General features: G+C 40.2%; 1 protein-coding gene and 1 non-coding gene across 2 annotated transcripts; one reads left to right on the top strand and one right to left on the bottom strand.

The window, feature by feature from the left end:
* Positions 1–11,133: 11,133 nt before the first annotated feature.
* On the bottom strand, positions 11,134–14,445 carry pomp (proteasome maturation protein). The gene is made up of 6 exons (XM_028005832.1): positions 14,311–14,445; positions 13,888–13,985; positions 13,759–13,819; positions 11,882–11,983; positions 11,676–11,769; positions 11,134–11,453 (listed from the first exon to the last, which is right to left on the bottom strand). Exons 1-6 carry the CDS (start codon positions 14,386–14,388, stop codon positions 11,386–11,388), a joined length of 501 nt encoding a protein of 166 aa, XP_027861633.1. The 5' UTR covers positions 14,389–14,445; the 3' UTR covers positions 11,134–11,385.
* Positions 14,446–14,589: 144 nt separating this feature from the next.
* Positions 14,590–14,661, top strand: trnac-gca (transfer RNA cysteine (anticodon GCA)). The gene has a single exon. It is a non-coding gene; the product is annotated as a tRNA-Cys (tRNA).
* The last annotated feature ends 220 nt before the right edge of the window (positions 14,662–14,881 follow it).

Genomic DNA, 14,881 nt, shown 5'->3' with positions numbered 1-14,881 from the left:
TTTTTTTTTTGGAAGAATCCACTGAGCTGCAGTGTTACGAGTGAGAACAAAACAGGATTAGAACTAAAGGATTACAGTTTCTTTGAACAGAATGTTTTAATCTTGTTGTACTGGGCTCTGAACTGATTCTGATATCCGATTTTAAATCTGCTGCTAACAATATTTCCCAATATTTTTGTTAGGAGGATGGGGACGCAACATATTTTTTTAATAACTTATCTCATGAACAAACTTATTCACTTGGGATTTTAATTGTATTTCTTATTTAATGTACACACCACAATTACGAAATGGTGCTTCTTTTTGCCATTAGCAGGATAACAGTAAAGCTTTGCACACATTTTAAATATAAACCCAGATATAATTGCCCCTGTGGGAAACCCAATGTTTCCAATCTCTAGTTTTTGTCTTAGTCAACGATAATCCAGCATAATTTCTTCTTGCACGATTGTTTGCATATATAAATATGGCATCTTGTATTTTTTTCACTCTTCACACTGGAAAATCTCTAAAGGAGACGAGGCAGATCACTCTTCCTCTGTCCCTGACAATGTGACGCATGTACAAACTTTAATCGACCTCTTTTAGTGAGCTAAATAAGTCGGCTGCTGCACAACCAGCAAAGCTTCTTTGCTGGATCAAGCTGCCTCCAGACTCCCCTCTAGAAACTACTTTTTGGCTTCGGTGGCATTTAAGCCATACTACTGAACCTCTTTACTTTGTCCTCTTGGTGGCCCACATGAACTTTGTTTTGTGGGTTTCTTTTTGTCCCTCCTTACTAAGGCCCCTTTTGCTTGCACAGCTTCATTTTTTCCCTCTATTTTTGTGAGATTTGGCGGTTTCTCCTCTTTTTATTATGTATATTCTTGTGATTTATGTTTGTGTTTACTTTTTTGTGCTTAGTCTGGTTCTGTTTAGTTATGATTTCCTTTCTGTGTTTGCTCGGCCTCAGCCAGCCTCACTTCGTCGCCTCGAGCTTTCTGCAACACAACTGCTTCGACTCTTCAACCGTAATCAGTCTCGGCTGTTCTTTGTTCAGCGATCAGCGTAGCGTATACACCTCCTGATTCATTCAGTCCCGTATCAGATCCATCCGCTGTGCTCTGATTTTAGCTGGTGCTTGGGTGGCATCGGCCACAACCTGTTGGTTCCAGTGTTTCCTGTTGCCGCCCCGCTTGAATTTTGTTGCCAAACTTGGAGATCAACTACATTTCATCGTAAAAAAAAATCGTATTCGCCTACATCCTGCTGGTGTTTGGGTCCTTCACACTATTTTATGATGACGACAGGCTTTTCTACACTTTTTTTGTGTTTTTCTTCCATACATTTGATCAATTTGGTGCCACAAAGTATGGCTGTATCCATGCATTTGCATCTTATTTTGAACTTACAGCACAACCACAATTATTTTATTTATTTTTTTCATCGATTCTATGCTTGTGTTGAAATGACCTTCTATTGCAAGTACTGCCTGCTTTCGGTAAGAGCATGATTTTTATCCCCGTCCCATAGGAATACAAGAAATGTCATCGTAATCCATTTCTGAGCTTCTCTCCATATTACAAACACCTGATGTCTGTCACAGCAGCATGGCGCAAATAAATCAGTCAAGTTCACGTTATCTTGTCACGCTGTCCTTTACTCCCTTCGCACGGCCGCGTTTGGCTGCTGCAGGCCGACAGCAAATGAAAACAATAACCATAAGCGTATGACAGAAGAAGTAAAAAAAAAAAGATTGCTGTTCCAACCGCTTCGAACGCCTTTTAATCATCTTAAAAAATACGGGGCTCAGTCAGGCGTGTGCACATCCGAAGGAGAAACGGAGACGGTAAAAACCAATGAGATGTGCGGCTGCAGATAAACATAATAGACTGTATGACAGGGAAGCAGATTCGGGTGCCTTCGGCGAATTGAAAAAAGGGCATTTTATCACTTAGCATTGTGATTTCGGTCTTAGGAATCCACCCATAAGTGATGTTTTGAACAAACAAAGTGGCCATTTTTTGTTGTTTATTCTGCTTTAAAGTGGGACAGACCGCTCCTTCTGTTTAATTGTCGATTCTTCAATAAAATGTTAATTTAATTTCAGTCCTTAAGTTGTTTTGGCACGCTCCAACCAGCGTTATTCCATGAAGAAAAGCGTTGCTTATTGCCTTCTAATCGCATCGATGTTAATTACGGTAGAGCTACAGTTCGCCATTCAACATGCATCCTAAGCATGTCTCTTTTTAAGATGTACATTAAATCAGAAAAAAATCATCCGAAAAAAAAAATCTCCTGTTTAAAGAAACAGGAGATTGTAGATTAGAGGTCTTTCCTCTTCTCTCTCCTCTTCTAGTTTGTTGAATGCCTTGTTGTAGCTAAATCTTCGTTTGAGATGACCTTTTCTGCCAGTGACTCACTGGCCTCTTTTTGAGCTCCCGGTGGGGTGAGTCAGCACACAATCACTACTTGATCGCTCCAAATATCATCCTGTCATCAGAGACGGCAGCTTTGCTTGGGTTTGATGGAGGATTAGGAGGAGGGAAAATGGTTCGTAAAAGTAAGGGGGTTGGCGAGGAGGGCTGTTTTTCACAGGTGTGGCTCAACAGTCTAAATGAGTACAATTAATTTCAAAATGAAAGTTTTCCCCAGCGAATATGGATAAATTATGCGGTTTTTATGCCATTCTTCAAAGCCGGGCAGGAATCAGTCAGCTGTTATGATTTTCCAAAATCCATGTTCTTGTTTTCAAAAGTATCAATCTTTAAATTTGATACCACGGGCATTGATTGTTGCCTTTGTTTCCACTTCCCGATTGTTCACTCAGGTTTTCTATGAAATTGTATTTGATCTTCTTTAATCAGCAAAAGTCCAAGCGTAACTTGATATACTTCAATAAAAGCTGAACGTGTTGTGATCCTTCAAGTTCCTTAACGTGGGACAGCTGAAGACAAACAGCGAGCTTTGGAGAGATTCGCCGAGTGACCTGAAGTGAGAACTCAAAAGAAGAAGCAAAAACCAGCTGTCACATGTCGCCTTGCTTAAGCTGACAAACTGTTGATGTATGAGAAGCAGAACGGCGCAGACTCACCACGGGGGCACAGGATCAGTTATAGTGAATGGACCCATCTCAGCCAGTCATAACTGAGCCACATCAGCAGACGCAGGAGAGGAATTATGGGAACACATGGGGGATCCCTACATCTAATTCCTGCCTTTAACTCTTTGAGTTTTTGCTGTAATAAAATACTTTAGTCAATGCTCTCATGGCTGTGTAGACGCCTCAAAAAACCCCAACTGAATGACTACAATCTCTTATTAAAAATGGATGGTGCTGTCTGGCCATGGGACGAAACAAACATTCAGCTCTGTTTTGCCAATATATAAAGTCCACATTAGAACGTTGCCACCGCATTAAGCAGCATTACTCAACCACTGCTCTGGGGAAAATCCGACTTGATCCAGAGACTGGCTTCATTTACAGTCCTCGACTCTCTGCTGAATTTAGAAAACCTGCTTTTAGCTGTGTGTGCTGCAGTGTTCGCAGAGCACGCAGAAAATCAATTACTTGGCAACCTGAAGTCAAATGGTGGCAAGTGTTTTTGGCAGGTTCCGCACCTGTTAAAACACATTGTTTCACAGGGCCTGGTCACATCTTGCACCCGCATCCAAGGTATTGCACTTCTGCAAGAGCGTGTATTATTTTCTCTGTGGAATAACGGAATGTTATCCAATTATTTCCAAGTAGTTTTTCAGCTAATTTACTGATCCTTTGCAAAAGCCACCTAATCAAGTTGCGATGCCACGACGGACGTCAGAAGTGAGGAACAGGCGCCGGGGTTAAGCATGACCCACGTAAGGAGGCCCTATCCTCAACGTGGGCGTCGCAGGTTTGATTCCCAGGCTGGTGACCCCTGCAGTGTGTCTTCCCTCTCTCTTTACTTACTTTCCTGTCATAGCACTTTCAAATAAAGGCCACGAGAGCCAAAAACACCTTTAAATAAAAAAAGAAGAAGGGAGGAACAGGAGTATTGAACAGAGCGACTGCGATTGTTTTCCCAAGTTGCTTTTGTCGATGTAGCCGTGGCTTCCACCTGTTCAAGTCGAGATAATTCATCTGTGGAAGCAGAACGCTTAGTTGATTCTAGAAACTAACCAATACCTTATTCATCCTGATGTGTTTGTTGATTTGATGTTTTGTTGACATGCCTGAATTCATGCGGCATGATTTAGACCACTGTGTCATCAACTGCGTTTCCCCTCACACTGGAGCAGAGTTAAAAGCATACAAAATCTAGATACTTAGCAGGGTTTTTTTGTACATCGCAGACTACATGATGGACATTCTCTCCATCGTTACTTAGGATTTCTGCTAATTAATTCTTAGCCAGTAGTTGGAGGATTTTCTGGTGCGTTTTGGGTCATTGTCATGTTGCTGGTTCCAGTTCTGTATCAGCCTACATTTTAGTAACAGATCGTCTCATAATTTCTTCTCACACTTTCTGATACATGGTAGAATTCAAAGGACGGATGATGTTTTATGTGCTTTGGTTTATGTGTATTTGGTTTATGCCAAACGTGTCCTTTTTTATAGTAATAATTCAAATTTAGACTAATCTGACCAGAGAGTCTTATTTGTCCTTAGAAATTAACAATTTCCTCCTTGTACACCTATAAGCTGACATTTCCTGTAGGTTATAGGATGGTTAGATTATAGAAAATAACTAATTGATTGTCAAAGCAGGTATGAAACTGGGACAAATGGATTCAAGAACGGTATGAAATGTTCATTTGCAAACAACTCCATTTTGTACCTGAAAAGTTGGTATGGAGCACTCAAGATACCAAAGACAGGAAGTTGGTGACACTCCATGTGCAGCACCTGGGATGTACACCATCACGGTAAAGCGGCAAAGTGTTGAACTGTTGTCTTGTGACTTATTTTGCTTCTTAGGAAAGACCTGAACAGTCAGGTTCACTGTGGGCTTCTCTTCTCTCCGTTGCAGAACAAAATCCTTCACCTCTCCACTGCTCTCCATCAATCATTGGCTCCGAATCCGACCCGGGGCTTTTCCGGGAACGGAGTTGGTTTTCAGCATGCAGATAGTAGAAGCAATCTCGTCAGAGTTTCTTTATCTTGGAATGAATTACGCTGCTGAGTGCCTGAACAGCTCTCTGGAGAGTTTAGAGGCTCGTGTACAATAAAGAGAGTGATTTTATTGATTGCCCAGTGAAAATGTGGCTTCTGTAAAACTTCGTCTTCACGCCTGCTTGTCGGGTCTTCACTCCCCAATTTGGTCCTAGTGACAGCTCCTTCTAGAAAATATTCAGTTTCTTCCTGCAACTTTGCTCCTTATCAGCTCTGCTCACCAGTCTTGATGCAACTCAACCTGACACCATCGTCTTTACAGTCTTTTCCCCTCATGAGTAATCGAATTAAGTCCTTCTGATCTGATCTGAGAGGGAATTCATCAAAAATAATCCGACTCGCGTACTGTTTAAAGTTTCTTCTAGCAATCCATATATTTGACTGTAACTGCTCTCACTGTGCTATCGTGTTACTGTTAGTACACATCATATAGATCCATTTTACCCTCGGAGAGGTACACTCAAGAGTGATCTCATCAAGTGAGCTTCTCCTGGATGATGCCAGCGCAGATCTGTTAATCACCTACATGCTGGATCTGAAAAGTGCTGCAACCTGAGACCTGATAGGTGTCTCATGGCTCCATGGTATCACATCCTCCACGGCTGTGAGCTCAGGCCCTTTTACAACCATCGCTGACCACTCAGTTCCTTTGCGTCGACGCGCTCATGAGCGTGACTAGAAACAGTTGAAACTGTGCCAGACCAGGGCAGAGAGAACACCAGCACCCTATAAGGCGCGAGCATGAAGACATTGTGTCGCAGCCCCATCTGACCGGACTAATTATCTATAATCATAGACCCAAGGCTGGAGTAAGCCCACCATATTTTATTTGAGATTTAACTGCTTTCATTTTTAGATCGTAATTTGAGGAAGCAGTGTAGCTTCTTCCATTTATAGCTTTTGTTTAACATCTTCCCACTCCATTTTGTCGCTTGTTGTAATGCGACAAAACGGATCGATCATTGGGGATGTGTGGTTGATAGGAGCGGTGCAGTTACAGTCTAATGAAAATCGGCACCTTACTTTCTTCAGGTCAGTAGCTCCAAATATACCGTATTTTCCAGACTATAGAGCACACCTTACTATAAGCTATAAGTTTTCTTTATTTTCATGACTATTTATAAGGCAAGAAATCCCACTTATTTACCTGACAGGGCACACCTATGAAGTGAAAACCATTTCAGGTGACTACCTCTTGAAGCTCAACAAGAAAATGCAGAGTGTGAGCAAAGCAGTAATCACAGCAAAAGGTTACTACTTTGAAGAAACTAGAATATAAGGGGTATTTTCAGTTGTTTTACACTTTTTTGTTTAGTGCATATTTCCACATGTGTTATTCATAGTTTTGATGCCTTCAGTGTGAATCTACACACTTTTAACTTATTGAATTAAAAGGTGTGTCCAAACTTTTGGTCTGTATATATATATATATATATATATATATATATAGCACCTTTTTCCATTCTATTCGAGAAAACTAAAATGCAGGGTGCTTGGGCTCGACATCAGTCCGGTACCCCAATCGGTGTGCGGCACCAATGACCTACCTTATGACAAATACGACCCAGAGGAATGTCGAAATTTTAGGCAAAATTATTCAGCCTAACTTTATTAAACTAAAATGACAGAAAACCTATTATTTAGTCACCATCGTAGCTTTGTGGTTGAAAGACCTTTCAATAGGATCTAAACAAACATAAACCTCTTTACATAAGGCAAAATAAATAAAATATTAACGGCCACCCTTTTTTGTTTTTTCACAGCACCAGGACAGAACAAGAAATGTCCAATTATATCAATATACAGTTCTAAACAAAATATAACCCAGTCAGTTTGTTACTCACGACCTCCAGGAAAGTGTGAAAACGTTGCAGGCCTGTTAGAAAAACAATGAGTCGAAATTCACTTGCAAAACATTGAGAGCGTTGCAAGTCACTCGTCCTCACCTCGACTTCCGGTGAACGCAGCTGAACGCGTGGTGCTGAAGCGGCTAGCTCACTTAGCTTAGCTCAAAACTCGTCAGGACTACTTGCGTCCACCTCCTCTGGTCCCGTCCCTCTCACGGCGACCAAGCTCTTCTAACGTCTCCCGAATTTCGTCCTCTTCCGTACTTTTGTCCAGTTTTTCTCTCCCTTGAGTGTGTTCTCTTCACTTCTTGTCCGCTCGTCTCACCCTCCGTTCTCTACCATCACGGTTCTCCTGTCCTTCCTCTTCCCTCCACCAATCACGAGTCACGCACCGGACGGACCGTCTCAGTGACCAATCAAATGGCAAAGCCAAATAAAATACGTCACACACTTACATCACACTAATACTTCTTTCAATTGCAATATTTACATAAAATAATGCTCTTAGTTGATTTATAAATAATACAGTTTTAATTACTAAGTAAGCAAATTACTTAATAGCTACCTTTACCCTTTAAATTATTTAAATTAATTAATTATTGATTAAAGTAAAGGAAAATACAACTGTATTTCTTCCACATACAAGAATATGAAATCCATAGTTATCACCAATGTTATGCATTAGTAAATAAACGTTCACTTTTAATATATTTCGGTCTTGTCTTGAACTATGTAAGATTTCTATTAACCTCAACATACATCATTACAGTAACCTCAGTTTACCACAGGGCTACATATATATATATATATATATATATATATATATATATATATATATGCGTCCTATATATAAATATAGGACTCAAGAGCCATTGAGGATTCTTGAGGACGCTGCTCTCAAGGGTTGCGTCTTTGAGAGCGGCTTTAAGTTGAGGGCTGCCAGATTGATAGCCCTCATATTAAAAGCTGCGTCATGTGAGTTTGAATAAATTTCTTTAAATGAAAATGAGCACTTTCTTCTTTGATTTCCAATTTTTACTTCAAATGATTCACTTCCTGCTAAAGAGCCCCCTGGTAGTTGAAGAAAAAATCCACATAAAAGCCCCACCGGGCTACAAGCCTCATGGTTCAAAGCGTGAGACAAAAGTAGCGGCTTGTAGTCCGAAAAATACGGCGTATTATATTCCAATCACTTCAGCATAGCTTGGACAAAAAAAAAAAAGATACTGTATATAATATATATATATATATATATATATATATATATATTATTATTATTCTCCTCGCAGTCCTGAAGTTGCATATCGCCACCTACCGAAAAGGATGTGTAGTGTGCAACTTTATGCTACTCAAGTAAAGAACTAATTCCCTAAGAGTGTACTTAAGTACTGAGCCCAAATAAATGTACTTTGTTACTGCCCGCCCGGTTCCACATTTAAACATATAAATATATGAAAACATTTTTCTTCCCTCATATCTATAAGGAAAGTGTTTCCACAAAGAGGAAGACAAGGTTGAAAGTGGAGCAGCACTGTGCATCATGTCAGGACACTGAGTGAGCAGGAAACTTTACCACCAGATTCTTAGTGTACAAGATACTGACCTACATCTAGGTCTTGCCAAGTGCGCACTTTTAAACACTGACAAAGCCTATGTTTGGAGGTATGTGGGAGGACAGTTTGACAATGAAGCTGCAGGAGTTCAGGCAGAAGCTTCTCTCTAGTCTAGATTATATCATCAGCACAGCCTGCTTTCTCTGCCCATTTGTTTATTTCGCTTGTTCTACATAATGTTTTCAATTGCATAGTCGTTTCTTTTAGTCCTCTATTTTGATATGTTGACGCCTGCGGTACACCGTTTTCCTGGTTTTTGCTTGTTTGATTCATTTTGTTTGCCTCACTCTGCTGAAAAGCTCTCTTAAAAAAAAGTTTTATGCTCCTTTAATTCAACTGACAGCTGAAATAAAATGGCGCATTACAAAAGCATTCAATTTCAGTCTTTAGATCCATAAAACTGGTAGAGTTTTATCTTGTAATTGTTTGGACATCACCATAAGTGCCACCAGTCACTTACAGAATATAAGCAATGATTATAAGATGGGTCTTAAATGCAACCCTTTAAAAATTGGTTTAAAAAGGAAAAATGTGAGAAAGACTTCTGCTACAGCGTATTGAATGTAGACTCTTTTGGTTCTAGCACAAAGCAACATGATCTTTATTCAGAACATTTGTACTTTTCTCCTTAAAATCTGAAATGTTTCCACAATAGAAAAATACAAACAGTTTGGGGTATATTAACCTCACATTCAGAGACTTTTGATTTGAAATGTTCCGTTTTATCACGTGAACCAATTTCCTTCAACTTGTACTGTCTAAGAAACGCAATCTTCTGACCTCGTCTTGCATAGATTCGAACATTTCGTCACATTTTCTTAGGTCTGGATTTCCCCTAGTTCTTGTTAAACCATTTCTTTAGCAGCTTCTGGCAACTTTATGTCGGAGAGCAAACAGGGCAACTGTTATACAGCACATGTCAAGAACCTGCTTTGGCTCTAAATCTTTATAAGCACTGGACCCATTTACTGCCATTTTACCAGATCAGAAGGCGGGTTATAAATGAGCTGACAGGTTCAAATAAAATGTGGATTTATACTGCCATCTTGTGGCCGGAGAGTAAGCTGTCCCTCTCACTCCTTCAGACAATGAATTTCTAAAGGTTTTAAGACACAACGGTTTCCAAGTAGGTATACATAAGAAACTGTAATAAATCACTTAATTGTTTACGTTTTCGTATTTAAATGCTGATTTTAGAAGACTTTGTTAACCAGTTGAAGAGGCTTTGGTCTGAAACAAGCTGATCTTCCGAGAAATAAATGGGTCCAGATTGCAATACCTAATTGGAGAGAGCAGTTTGATAAGCTCAAACTAAATCCTTATTGTTATATTAATTTATACTAAGAAAAAATATTTTGTGAACCTAAAAGAAGAAATATTTCGTGTCATTATCATTAGCTATGGAATGCACATGTTATTGCATGTGGAAACGATTCGTTGAACCTAAACTTAAGGTGCTTTTTTTTATGCCAGAAAAAACATTTCCACACTTTTCGGAATGAGCCTGCCACTCACAACATGGCGGACTAGCTTACGTATGGTTCCCTCAGACAAACACCCTGCATACATACGTATTATTCCCAGCATGCAAAGCGTCCTGAGAAGAGGTTTATGACCGTGAAAACTGTTTAGTTTTAACCACTGGGAATCTTAAGTCGCCTTTAAAAGTAAGTTATTGAACTACACATTTAAAGTACTTTTGAAAACATGCGAAAACCTTCTGAAAATAAAACCAAAACCATTTAGTAGCTAGTAGAAGAATTTGGTGTTATATATAGGTGTCAGTGACGGATTTCTTCCCGGTTGGTCCGAAGGCGGTGAGGTTTCAATTGATTGCTACAGTGAGTAACAGAACTTCTACGTTTCTTCTCTCCCCTCCCTCACCGCCGGTATAGACTAGCCTTTTGTCTTAATGATTCATTTTATTTTTAAGAAAGTTGGTGAAATGAAATGACACCAAACTAGTGTAGCTCTTTTCAGAACCATCAACGATGCTTTACAATGAAATTAGTCATTTCGATAGAGGCACACATCCATAAGTTACCTTAACTCAGTCTCAATTTGTTTATTTACTGGTGTTTCTCGTATTTAGCTTCATCAGCTTGGAACAACGTCTCTTTCTCCTTCTCCTTCTCCCATCGCCTTGCGTGTAGGTCAGGAAGTTTCATTTTGGTTTAATCCGCACCTTGAATGTTTGTCTTCTTGTAGCAAACACCTTGGGGCTTTCTTAAATTTGCATTTATTAATTAGATGACTTTTGAAGGCAGATGCTTGCAGTAGATTTAAAATAAGTCTGTATCCTTGTGCTTACTCTTGATTATGCAGTAATTTGCCTATTACATAAAACACAATATTGCTACTTATAGCTGTGCAAAGATGTTAAAATCTTATTTCACTGTTTATGATTGGATGAAAAGGTTCTGTAGAGACAATAGTTTACCTGATTAGTGTAATTTTAATGACTATATAAAACTGTAGATACATAACAGGAGCCAAAGTCCTGCTTTGGGAGTTTTATAGTTGGAGAAATGAAACCACACCATGAAGAAGAATGTCATTTATTAGAAATATTAACCAGATTCAAACACAACAAAAAAGAAGCCATGAAAACCGGTTCGAGTGACTGCTATAACTCTCTGTTTCATTTACATCTGGCCCACCTTCTGCTTAACACGTGTCTAAAAACAACTCTGCAGCAGCCCAGCTGATGACTTCTGACCTGGAATGGACAATCAAAATATATTTTGGAGAAAGTAACCTAAACGTGTTGTGTATTTTCTACGTCCAGCAGCTTTCACAGCAATCCCAGTTTGTATTCGACCATCATGTGAGGCTCGCCCATCACTTCACTCTGGCCTGGATCTGCAGACAGACAGACAGACACACAGGTGGTCAGGCTTTATGTTGACCCTGATCGGCGTTCAACCAGATTCACGTAAGCAAAACCTGACTCTGAACCTCTAAACAACCTGCATAGGACACATGCCTTGGACTTTATTGTTTAATCTATTTAAGATTGATCTCGGCTTGAGCTTGATCAATCTTTTCTGAAGTAAAGTCTTCACTGAGGAAGGAGACACTAACCGCAGAGGACGTCCTCGAAGCCGATGCACTCATCGCTTCCTCGCAGGGTGTCCAGAGCCAGGTTGGAGCTGGGTAAGAAGGGCAGACGCTGGATCTGGAACACAGAAGCACCTTTCATCAGGACTGATAAGAGGAGACTTTAAAAAAAAGATATAAAACAGGGAGGCTAAAGGGAAGGGGCTGTCAACGGGGTGGACTGCCCTTACCTGTCTGGCTGCTCTGTACTCCATCTGCAATTTGAGTGGAGCGTGAAGACCCTGGATGTTTCTGAGCGTAGAGAAATTCATCTTGTCCTGGTTAAGCTGGAACTGCAAACCACAGAGAGACACCGCGGTAATCAGCCTGCAGGCACATATAGCCAGACGGCGGTTTTAAAGAGGAGGAGCAAAAGCAAATGAGGTGGATTAGCAGCATTTGCCAACAACTGCTGGTCATCCAGGACAAAGCGGAATATCATCTCTGAAGGTAACCGAGCCACTAAAATGTCACGACAGTCATGAAACTGTTACAAAGCAACAGTCTTCAGTCAGAGGTCTCTTCAGATTCGCTGCGAGACTGACTGCTACTGGATATCCTTCCTGCCCACAGCGTGACCATCCACAATGACTCTTTGAGGATGCTGGGAGGGAATGAGTTAGGACGACATTTATTTTTTCATTTGGGATGAACGAAATATGTTGAATTTGAATATTGCTGGTTCTCAAACTGTAGTCGAAGTGCTACTGGTGGCACACCAGTTGTATTTTGTGGCATTAAGATGGAATAGTTAAAATATTAAAAAAAACAAACTGATTAACAGCTCAGGATTGGTCAGAAACCTGCAGCGTTTCCATTTTATTAGTTATTCCCGATTCACACGTCTCAAACTTAGATTTCTAAGCGAAAAGGGTGAAACAAAATGAATTTAAAAATTGGAACAAAAACATAAAAATAATAACACATTCAACATTTCTTATACTGTAGAGAGCAGTGACGTGCGGTCAGGGGAGGCAGGTGAGGCAGTGCCTCACCAGCCATCATGGAAAGAAAGAAAATATATAATCATAAAGTAATTTAAATTGTTATATTCATCCGGTGGTTTGTACTAAAAAATATTTATTTTTCATGTAGCTTCACCAATTTCGATTTTTATTTGTTCAAAATCGCTGAATTTTCTTATTTTCCCATTCAAATGCTTGGAAGCGATGCCGGTGAGGCAGCAGCGAGCTCTGCCTCACCTTGGATTGCGCAACCCCTGGCTCTGCGCTGGCTGCTAAGCGGAGAGAGCATGTTGCTGTACGGCGTCAATAAAATGGTTTAAACAAATTTAATATGTGAACTTATTTCCAATAATTTAGCTTATGTATATAATGTACAGTGCTTTTTGTCACCAACTGTGTTTGTGTAACGTGTTTCGTGTAATGAGCGATTATAAACGGCAGAGAACAGGTTCGAGGTGAGGCAGGCAGTTCTCTTGCCTCATGGCAGGGGGCGCTCAAGATCCCAGACGTTCGTCTTGTTCACTCCTCAACTGCCGAGTAAGTGACAGCGAGCTAGGCTAAACGATTCGGGAAGCAAGTCAAGTGCAGCGATAGATTATAATGGAGATAGTGATTTTTTTCCTCTCGCTTATCCCGACTTTCGACATGGATGACTACATTACAGCACTAAAAAAGTTTTCTCAAGTGGACTTTCAATCGAAGCAGGAGATAATAACCAAAGGAAGACCAACGCCGGAGCTGAAAGGTTTGTATGTGTAAGGATGCAGAAGTGAAACATAACCTGTAAACTGCTGTCAATCTATGCATCTATTTGCAAATCTGATTCTGATGACGTCAGTGCCTCACCAGCTATGAACCTCACCGCACGTCACTGGTAGAGAGTGTTGTAATAATAGGTTTCTAGGTAGTTTGTGTGTGTGTGTATCACTGAAAACGTATTTCCAAACTCCTTTCCAGTAATTTAAATACCGACTCAAAATATATATTTGCCGCATACATACAGGCATTTGTTGAGCTGCCAATGAAGGGGTCTTATCCAGGGTATCTTTTAAAGCTGGAGCCATGAGGATGAAACTGAAAAGGACACAAACTAGATAACTTACATTCTTTTCTGACAGCTCCAGTGGGTGGCTTGGAAGAAGCTCATTCTTTACACTCGTGAAGCTGTTGAAGAGAAAAATGATGTATTATGTAATATGAATTATGCAAATATATATCCCATAGTATCTTACCCGCTCCGCAGAGAGTCCTGCACCCCATAAGCTCCCTGTGGACACAGTCCGGCCACAGGTACGCTGTCTTTAAGCTGAGAACGGAGTCCGCGGCTGTTCTGTGACGCACAAATATATATATGTATATATATAAACATCCAACCTTCATATCTGCTCACAATAAACTAACACAACATGCATGCAAACATTCGGAGCTGACTTTATATGAGAAAGTCCAGGAAGACATCGTTGTTAGCATTAGCGCTAATTTAGCATTAGCTCGAGTGACTAATCAAATTCACGACTCAGCTCCACAACATGATCAGACGAACCGCTACACAGGGCATGACAATACAATGTATAAATGTACATAAAATAACGCAATGGCCTTGAATCTGTCGCCGACGGTAAGATTTAAAAAGTGATATAAACACGCCACAGTACCATTGTGTCTTCTTGCCTTGCACTTTCCTTTTCACACGCTTGTACATCCGCCTGCGTCGAGTGGTATAGGCGAAACATCCGGTCGAAGCTCCGCCCTTACAAAACTGCTTCGTAATGCATGCGATATTTTCACGAGATTTTGTAGTGCTGTCATCACACAGTCTGTTTTAATGAAATTCCGCTTTTATTGAAATACATGAGTCCCATATATCATCACTCCGCCTTCCACACGTGGCCGCCATATGGCTAATAGAAGAAGCTTACATTGTGAGCAACAACGGGGGTATAGCTCAGTGGTAGAGCATTTGACTGCAGATCAAGAGGTCCCCGGTTCAAATCCGGGTGCCCCCTCTTTTGTTCTTTGCTTTAACTTATTGATCGCTCTTGTTTACACAGAAAATATTACAAAATATTTTCAACTCTTTAGACCGTCTCATTATTTTTAGTGGTGGATATTATCCAAAACATGTGAGGTGACAAAATAACAGAAAAACATTGTGCCTTAAAAGAACATAGAATCAGTCTATTGTTGCATCTCTTTTCCTATAAATATGACTTTAAAAAGTCATGC

This window comes from Xiphophorus couchianus, chromosome 21, assembly GCF_001444195.1.
Source record: "Xiphophorus couchianus chromosome 21, X_couchianus-1.0, whole genome shotgun sequence".
Taxonomy (NCBI): Eukaryota; Metazoa; Chordata; class Actinopteri; order Cyprinodontiformes; family Poeciliidae; genus Xiphophorus; species Xiphophorus couchianus.
This window is presented reverse-complemented; position numbering and strand designations above follow the sequence as displayed.

Bases quoted from the DNA above. Each gene is read 5' to 3' on its own strand.
- pomp (XM_028005832.1), bottom strand. From the start codon at position 14,388: ATGTTTCGCCTATACCACTCGACGCAGGCGGATGTACAAGCGTGTGAA. The intron at 13,986-14,310 runs GTACTGTGGCGT...TGTGCGTCACAG, and splicing joins CAAGGCAAGAAGACACAATG to AACAGCCGCGGACTCCGTTC. The intron at 13,820-13,887 runs GTAAGATACTAT...TCTCTTCAACAG, and splicing joins CAGGACTCTCTGCGGAGCGG to CTTCACGAGTGTAAAGAATG.